Below are 9,887 nucleotides of genomic sequence, written 5' to 3' on the forward strand. Positions count from 1 at the left end.
AATTTCGATATCATGTTCGTGAGAGTGCGCCATCTGGTGACAGAGTGTGTGAGTCTAACGAGTATAAGACATGGTCATGTATAACTCAAAGAGGTAGAATGGTGTGTGTGTGTGTGTGCGTGGTGCGCGCGCGCGCGCGCGTGTGTGTGTAATGTGAATGTTTCACGGTTTGATATTTGTCGAAAGTCAGAAAAAGAGTTCTAGAGCAGTCTAGTGCAGGAACAGAAAACAGACCAATTGAGCAGCCATGCTTCTGGATGTACACTGGTCTATCTCCTTGGTTATGTCGTTTACACACATGTTTTTCAAAAATTGAAAATTTTAAGAATACAACGGTTACGTTTGTAAATGAAAGCAGAGTATTCTTGGAAGAAACCGTAATCTGTAGTTTGTAACGAATTTGTTAAATATGTTGATTGAACCAAAATTGACGAACACATCGCCGAATTTCGGCAAACCGCCCGATAAACAGAATGAGGTTAGTACATTGAAATTGTGTATGAAGTTATAGACGTTAAAGTTAATGGTCCATATTCAGAACGCTCTTATAACGATGTTAGCGCGCTAACATGCTATAATTTACGTTATGCATACTATAAAATTTCAGAGATAAAAGTTGCTTTTCATTTACATAGATTCTCACTTGTGATAATTCTTACTTGTGACGTCATAACTCATTTGAATGTTTCTTTTGCATTCTGATAATTGAGATTCAACTGATGGTGAATTCGATCACTTGCATTATACTGGATCAGTGCATATTAAAAGCTGCTTTATATAAACTATCTCAATGCAGCGATACAATATAATCAACTTTGACAATGAAATGATACACATATATTTTGTTAAATAATATAACAATATCATTAGTAGATAGTTAATTGTTTAGTTAAAATATTTATATACTTTTACACTTAACTTTGCTAATTTTATGCAAAGTAGCTTTTAGTATTGATCTAGTGTAGTACAAGTGACTGAATTCGCTATGAGTTTTTACCTATAATCTGGACAAGATCGAGACCATGTGCTTTAGTGAGTCTCGTAAACTCACTTCAAAGTGAGATTATGAATGTTGATATGTGATAACTTCTTACCAAAGTAAGCAAGTAGTGAAGTCATTAATCTGAGTATAAAATACAATCACTTTAGACTCTGTTTCACTTGTGTGTAAATGGAAAGCAACTAAAAGCACACTTTTATTGATAAAGGCATGTTCTATATATGGATCAATGTATGTATATATAAAATGACATGAAATATCTTCTGTTATAAATTTTTTATGAAATAAAGTTGTATAAAATAATGTCTACTAATATTAAAAGATTAATAAAAGATAATTATTTAGAATAATCCACAATCCTCCCCCCACCTAAAATCATAATAAAAATACACTTATTTGACATGTTTCCATTCAAAATGAAAGAATCTAGCAAAAAAACACAGCGGTCAGTCTCGAAAAAGTTGATAAAAGATTCTCAGAACTTTATAAGAAGAAAATAAACAATTTTTGTTTCTTACAGTTTTTCTGTAAAGTTCATAGTATTTAAGAATAAAATTATTAAAGACCAATATTCGACAATTTTTAGTAATTAATATTTTGTTAACTATTATGAAAATTGTAAAATGATAGAAGACTTTTCGACTCAGTTTAGTCAGCTCTATCTGTCCATGAGCGTTGTTGGGTAAATTACAAGATACCCAGTACATGTTTAATATTTTTTTAAATATTAAATATGTTTATTATTTAACGAAAGTAAAAAAAGAAAGGGAGTTTTAGTGCAGAAATAAAAAAAATAGATCTATTGTTGTGTATTAAATTATTTATATTATGTGACATTAATAGAAGCAGGAATAAGTTTTAAGTTTGATATGTTAAATACAATTTTTCCTAAAAATATATGTTATTATTAATGTTTAATCTTTATTTGGATATATTTGTTGAATTTACGTCAAGATATTAAAAAACAACCTGTACTTATGTTGTAAGAAAAGCTGTAGAATTCAATGCTTATTACAAGAAAAATACCTTGATAAGATACTTGTAGAACAGATCGTTACATTAATCAATTTATTTGTTTCAGCTATTGCAATCTCTAGGTGTACCTCATATTGATTCCTTTAATTATATGCTTGAAGATGGCCTTTTTTACAGTTTAAAAGATTGTACACCAGTATATTTAACTCTTACTAATGGTGATAAGATAGTTCTTTGGATGGATGATGTACATATCTATAAGCCCACTATTCCTTCTAGTACAATTGGTGTGAAAACATGTAAAATATATCCGACAGAATGTCGACAAAGAGGTTCTACTTACAAGGGTAAAATAATAGCAAGACTCGGGTGGTCTGTCAATGGTAAAGAGCAAGAACCTCTTGAAAAGGATTTAGGAGAAGTTCCAATCATGGTTAAGGTAAAAACTAAATATAATTTTCTGACTGCCATTTGTTGAGCCTTCAGCACTTACTATTTTATATGGTTGCATTTTGAGTAAATATTTTTATTTAAATCACATCATGATTCTTTTTTTTTTTTAATAAAAATATGATATTTTTTAGTCTAATCGATGTAACTTGAACAATATGAACCCCGAAGAATTAATCGCTCATGGTGAACATGAACAAGAATGGGGTGGATACTTCATAATCAGAGGTTTAGAGCGACTTGTACGTATGTTAATAATGACGAGACGAAACTATCCCATTGCTGTCAAGAGACCAACTTGGAAAGGTCGTGGTGACCATTTCAGTGAGTTGGGTATTCTTCTGCGAAGTGTTCGGGAGGACAACTCTTCCATTGTATATATCTGAACAGAATTTGTTTACATTATTTTTTTTTTTTGTTTCTCATGTGTCATATGTTACCAGTGTATATCTCTTTACAGAATAATACACTGCACTTTGTGACAGATGGTTCTGCAAAATTTGCATTTACATACAAGAAAGCTACGTATTTTATGCCATTAATACTGATATTAAAATGTTTGATAGACGTAACTGATTTATATATTTACAAAGCATTAATCGCTGGATGCGAAGATGATCTTTATTACAATAACAGTATCATAAATATGTTACGTGCGGTGCATGAAGAAGGTCTACATTGGCATGAACAATGTAAAGCTTATATAGGAAAGATGTTTAAAGTCAAATTCTCCGAATTGCCTACAGATGCGACTGATGTAGATGTTTGTGATTACATCATTAAGTGAGTTTGAATCTCATTAATTTTTCTTGTTTGTGTTATGTGTAGTTCTCAATATTATCATTACATTTTGTCATATAGATATTGTATCTCTATTCATCTTGATGAACCCATCGATAAGTTCCATTTACTTGTTTTTATGACTAAAAAACTGTTCACTCTTGCGAATAATAAATGCGCCGTTGAAGGTGTGGACGCTGTGATGATGCAAGAATGTTTATTAGGTGGACACTTGTATCTCCAAGTTCTTAAAGAGAAATTATATTCGTGGCTAGTAGGACTTAAACAGCATATTCTCAAACGTGACAAAAGTGCTGGTAATAGATACGTCTTAAGTATGCGTAAGTATTTTATTTCTGTTGATGTTATGAAAAAATCAAATCAAATATATTTAACTAATTTTTTTGAATATATTTATTTAGAGGAAATGTTGAACGTCACTAAATTTCGAAGCAACATTGACTCACAAATGGAGTACTTTTTATCTACTGGAAGTATAAGGTCATCTAGTGGCCTAGGGCTTATGCAAACCACTGGTCTTACGATTGTTGTGGAAAATATCAATCGGATGCGTTATATGAGTCATTTTCGCGCGATACATAGAGGCGCATTCTTCCAAGAAATGAGGACTACTGAAGCAAGACAATTGTTGCCTGATGCATGGGGTAATTACAAACTTTAGTGTAATTTTACATTGATTTAACCCACTCTACCTGCTCACTAGAGATGGTCCCATAAATCTGAAATATACGCCCTGTATATTTCAGCTTATCAAGATTTTTATAATATATTAAACTAAATAATTATAATCTGTTTATAGGATTTATTTGTCCGATTCATACACCGGATGGTGCTCCATGCGGATTACTCAATCATTTAACAATGAATTGTATCATAACAAAACATGCAGATCCAAAACTGAAAGCCGCAATACCTACAGTATTAGTAGATCTTGGAATGATTCCGTTATCTATTGCGGATGATTGGAAAAATTCGTATAATGTAATGTTAGATGGAAAATTGATTGGATTGATTGAGAACAAAATTATTAATAAAGTAGTATACAAGCTGAGATTGCTTAAAATAAAGGGTCGAGAAGTGAGTTATGAACATAATGCTTCCTGGAGTGCGATTCCGTTATTGTTTTACACGCTTACCGACAGTTGTCGGTGTCGTTACGCAGCTTTTTCATTATATAAAATATCTGTGTAACGACACTGACTGTCAGTAGGCATGTAAAGACAGTTACGGAATCGTGCCCCTGGTTTGATTTATAACCACTATGTGTATGGTATCTGAAATATTTTTTCTTTAGATACCGTCAACATTGGAGATTGCATTTGTGCCAAAGAAAAATGTTCCAGTTCAGTATCCGGGATTATTTTTATTTACTAATGCTGCTAGAATGATGAGACCAGTAATAAATTTAGCTATGCAGAAGATTGAACTTATAGGAACGTTTGAGCAAATTTACATGGAAATTTGTGTGAATCCTCAAGAAGCATATGAAGGAGTATGTATACACAATTTTATATTTGCTCTTTAAATTTCTTGAAGTCTCTTATTTAAAAAAACTTAAAATACTATCACTATTGAAAAAGAGTGAAAAATTTGCACTTTTGAATAAGAATGACAGATTTTCATTTTTTTTTTATAGTGAGATTTATTCCAAAGGAAAAAAATTTCACTTCTTTTTTGGAGTAAATTTTACTCCAAAAGTGTGAAATCTCACTTCAAAAACGAGTAAAAATCTGTTATTCAAAAGTGCAAATTTTTTACTCTTTTTCAATAGTGGTAATATTTCAACTCTTTTGAAGTGACATTTAAAAAGTAAAATTTAAAGAGTGTGTATACACAATTTTTATGTATATATGATTTTATATTTGTGTAAGTTTTTAATCTCTATGTAACGTGATAATTTTACTTTTTCTTACTAGTTAACAACTCATCAAGAAATAAGCCAAACAACAATTTTTAGCAATTTAGCTAATCTCATTCCTTTGCCGGATTGTAACCAGAGTCCAAGAAATATGTATCAGTGCCAGGTAAATCCATATAGGAGAGACTGGGGCACCATGAGTTACAAAAATTTAAACTCTTAAAAGTGCATATAAATATAAACATTTTTGTATAATTTTTAATAATTAAAGTATAATGCATATTTTAAAATTTAATAAGTATATATTAGGTGTAGTAAAAAGTCATCGCGTATTTTTTAGCTCAAAGTTGTATATACAATATCATCGTCAATAATGAATGAAATTCAAATTAAAAAAAAAAGGGTTTTAAAGCTTGAAAGCTCTACTTTTAAAAGCTTATCACATTTTTTAAGTTTATATGAGTTTGATAATTTTTACATACCAAAAACTACGAGCTGAAAAAGACGAAAAATTTTCTTCTCACTTTGTGGATTTGTAACGTGTCCAAAACGAATTTGAGAAAATTTTCGATTACCTATCGTGAAAGCTTGATACTTTCCCTACAAAATCGTTTTTTTTTTAATATTCCTACGACTTTTGATTACTGAGTTATCGCGGATTAAATAAAAGAATTATTTTGACTTTAATTGCTCATAACTCCATTAAAAATTGTCGTATCGTATAATTTAAAAAAGAGATTTTTAAAGCTGAAACTTTACTCTATTAAGATATATTTATATTGTTGGTAAGAAAGTATAATAATTGCAGTTTTTACTGATGTCTTTTAAAAAAACGCGATTTTTACTACACCTAATATTTAGTAAATATTTATTAGTTTTTAAGAAAAAAATAAAAACATTTTTTTTTTAATGACCCATGGTGCCCTATAGCCGGAATACCATAAGTTACACACAAAATAGTAGGATTATGCAAGAAATAACGGTTACAAAAATTAAAAAGTAACAGTAGTTTCAATTAACTTACACATTCTTAATCATTAATACAATAAAATACCTATAATTACAACTAATAAAGGAAATGCCGCTGTTATGAGATACCGAGTTCATTTTGAGTAAATGCTAGAAATCTATAGGCAGAATTTTAAAAATAATAGGCCATTTTGAAGGGAATTTAGTAAGCTTTAAGATAATGTTAAATTTAATTCAAATTTGATTTTTTTTATAAATTAAAGAAATGTAAAAAGTGAGCATATCGCAATGTCAAAAAATTGTGCTTCTAATATGAGATGTTCCGAGAAATCGATAATAAAACGCAAAGTACATCAGTATTGCAATTAAAAAACTTTATTTAATGTTTCTAAAATACAAATAAACACAGCCAATGCACGTACAAAATGAGTATGCGATGCATTGTACCTAGCTGACTCGTCTTCAGGTAGTTGGAACCAAGCATCGCAGAAACAGGCCCTCGATGTCTATTCCGATTGTCCTTTTTATTATTGTACAATAACATTAGCAATGATTTATACTTTAGTAATGATTTTCATTATGACATAGAAGCAAAGGTTATTTCATATTAGAAATACCCTAGGTATCTTATATTATGATTTCCATGCCTTACGGTTTTACGATCATCAAATCTAACTTTTGTAATTCAACATATTACGTATTTTTCTATTAGTATGATTTTACTCTATCATCACATAAAGAATTTATTAGCAAATATTTAATATTTACTTATTAAATAATAAACAAGATTTAAAAGCTCATCTCAAAGAAACTTGAAGACATTCAAATTCTAAAATCTTTTTTTTGCAATGACTATAAGCATGAAATAATAATGAATTTTCCACTAAACAATTTTCAATCCAAGAACAATAAATTCATGGTGAATAGATAGTGTTTATTAGTTTAGCGAAAACACCGCTATCTCATATTAGGCGCCTATCTCATAATAAGGTGCTTTCCTGTAATTATTAAATAATAAAATAGAAAGTTAAAAGAAAACAAATAAGAAATAACCATTAATATAAGATAAAAAATTTATTATAATAAAATAAAATTAATTGCTTAGAAGTATAAACTACTCTTTTAGTATATATACTTTCTATATTGTCTCGTATCATCACGTATATTTAATGTATAATCCATGGTACCTCAATTATGCATTTAATAATACATTTAATAGAAAACTATAAAAAATAAATGTTAGATTATTACTTGTAACTTAGTAAAAAAGATGCGCAGAAATTTGCACCTTATCTTTATACATGCATCTTCTACTACAAAAACAATATTAAACATTTTTATGCGATTAAAAAGTTACTATTGCTTCACGAAAACCATTAATAATCGATGCTTTTCAATATAATGGAATTTAATTGTTGCCACCAAGATAAAAAGTATGGGCAACGAAGTAACAGTTGTATTGTACTAGTAGTATTAATTTAAACGTTCTAGATTATGTTAAATCGATGACCCATAATACTCCGTGACTTATGGTGTCCTGATTTCTCCTAAATATTGAGATTATTAATATATTTTAACATTCATTGCTTGTATTTATGATATGAATACCATTTACTTTTGTTATTAATAATTCTTTATTTTGATTAAAGGCTTCAAAGATATCGCAAAAAAAATAGAAAGCCAATGTAAGCCAGTCACAGGTTGCTTGTATGTAAGAATTCCGTATATTTGAAGTGAAATAAAAATTATAGACATTTCGATCCTTATTATTGGGTCATCTTTAATGTAGATTCGAAACAAATTCATCCGTGAATAATTAAAAAGTGTATACAGTCGCTTAATATTATTTAATGTCATCAATAGTTAAATAATTAAAATTTAAAAGTTATCTATTGTATTTAATCGAATACTCAAACAAGTACATTTTTAATATTCTTGAAACTTCTATGGGTGCTTTCTATATAAAGATTATGCATTTCGCGGGTTTCCTCCGTGTCCAGATTCATTCTTGGAATGCCAACGTTTAATAAATCTTACAGTCCACTTCATTAGGGTGAGAAGCAGTCTGATACTGAGCTATTCCTCTGAGCTGTTCCCTTTATGCTATTTGTTCGAGTGAGGGGAGAGGAAGAAGAGGATTGTAGATAGGAGTAAGGGGAAGTGGAGGAAATCGGTCGGTCTTCAATAAACGGGAGAATGGTCTTTCATATTTTTATTCATGTTGTAGTCATTATCTGTCTTTAGATTGTTAGGTATTTTTGTATCTCTATGGCTTCTCTATACTTTCTTGGAAAGTATGATATAATTTGGCTATTGTGGTTGTTTTGTCAAATAGTATTTGATATTCTGTTTCGATGTTGTGTTCTGATAATGGCGATTGTGTGGCGTGTTTTAACTTGACATCACGTTGGTGTTCTTTTATCCATAGGTTGATCATTCTCCCGGTTTCTCTAATGTATACTATACCCTAGGTAACTAGGTATTTTGTATACTCCTACGGAGTTCAGTAGAGGTCTTTGATCTTAGGATTTCTTAAGATTTGTCTCATCTTTTTGGATAGTTTGAAAATAGTTCGAATATTATTGTGTTTGTTTAATATTCTGCCAATCCAATCTGTTGTTTTTTTGACATATGGGAGAATAGATCCTTTCGTCTGGTTGTGTGTCAGAGTCCGTTTTCTTGTTTGCATGTTTATTGATTATTTTGGTTATGTCTTTTTTGTCGTGTCCGTTTTTCTGTAAGGCTGGTTTTAGGTGGTTGAGTTCTGTTTGTAGATGTTCTTTGTCAGAGATGGTGAAAGGTCTATGTACAAGTGAGTTGATTACTGATTGTTTTTGTGTTGGCATGTAGGTATCTATCTGTGTGTTTTTCTGTACACTTGATGGCCTAATAGTATGCCCGATGAATACAAAAATTTGTAATTGAGCTCCAAATTGTATTTATTCAAAATTTTTATTTAAAAAAATCTAATCATATACTTATTCAAAATTTTGAATTTTCAAAAAATATTTATTCACAAAAACCTATGAATATTTAGTGAGTATTCATACTCATTCAAACAAAATGTAAACTGAAAAAAAGCTCCAATAAGCAATCGTTACCTCTTAACTATAACCGGTACTTTAAGTGCTTTGACTTTAAGTAAACAAAATAAATTCTATTTTTGTCATTGTAATGTTCAGGTTATATAAATAAAAATAATTTCGAAAAATATTTTAGAAAGATATACATTTTTTATTTATAAATCTATCTATTTGATAGATAGATTTATACATTTCGATATAATTCCGGTTATATGACAGTAATAATGACAGTTATAAATATTTTATAGGATATCTTGGTTTATCATGGTCTGTGGACATTAAATTCCGAGATATATTATTTATTCTCAATAAAAATGTCTATGTTTAATCTATAGTTTAAACAAGGACACCCATCGTATAAGTCGCGGACTAAGCGCACGGTGTAATCGTAGCCATTATTTTTATAGATTTCTGTTTTCTCTTGTAGGTTTACAAGCTATATGCAGATAATACAGAGTAAAAGTGAATATAAAATGAAAATATTCGTAATTATATTTAAAAAATATTCATTTAAATGGAATGAAAAAATATTTATTCGTTTTTTAACGAATAAAAAAGGAATGTATTCGAATGAGTATTTTTATTCATTTTTTATTCATTTATTCGAATATTAGGTCATTGGACACACTATGGTCTAAGGTACCGTCAGCTTTCTTAGAGACAAGAGCATCTAGAAAGGAGAGTTTTTTGTTTTCATCTAGGCAGGGAAGTTTTTCGTTTTCCCAATTACAATTCTTTCCCTCCCCCCCCC

General features: G+C 29.7%; 1 protein-coding gene across 2 annotated transcripts in view; it reads left to right on the forward strand.

Annotated features, from left to right (window-relative positions):
• Window positions 1–214: 214 nt before the first annotated feature.
• Window positions 215–9,887, forward strand: part of LOC108748201 (DNA-directed RNA polymerase I subunit RPA2) — a 40,668-nt gene continuing 30,995 nt past the window's right edge. For both annotated transcript variants that reach the window (XM_018486233.1, XM_018486234.1), the window contains exons 1-9: window positions 215–478; window positions 2,082–2,414; window positions 2,560–2,799; window positions 2,886–3,208; window positions 3,287–3,546; window positions 3,628–3,870; window positions 4,026–4,303; window positions 4,521–4,718; window positions 5,143–5,250. In XM_018486233.1, the coding sequence (XP_018341735.1) occupies window positions 410–478; window positions 2,082–2,414; window positions 2,560–2,799; window positions 2,886–3,208; window positions 3,287–3,546; window positions 3,628–3,870; window positions 4,026–4,303; window positions 4,521–4,718; window positions 5,143–5,250 (2,052 nt within the window). In that variant the 5' untranslated portion in view covers window positions 215–409. The remainder of the gene's footprint in view (window positions 479–2,081; window positions 2,415–2,559; window positions 2,800–2,885; window positions 3,209–3,286; window positions 3,547–3,627; window positions 3,871–4,025; window positions 4,304–4,520; window positions 4,719–5,142; window positions 5,251–9,887) is intronic.

Source organism: Trachymyrmex septentrionalis, unplaced genomic scaffold, assembly GCF_001594115.1.
Source record: "Trachymyrmex septentrionalis isolate Tsep2-gDNA-1 unplaced genomic scaffold, Tsep1.0 scaffold218, whole genome shotgun sequence".
Lineage (NCBI taxonomy): Eukaryota > Metazoa > Arthropoda > Insecta > Hymenoptera > Formicidae > Trachymyrmex > Trachymyrmex septentrionalis.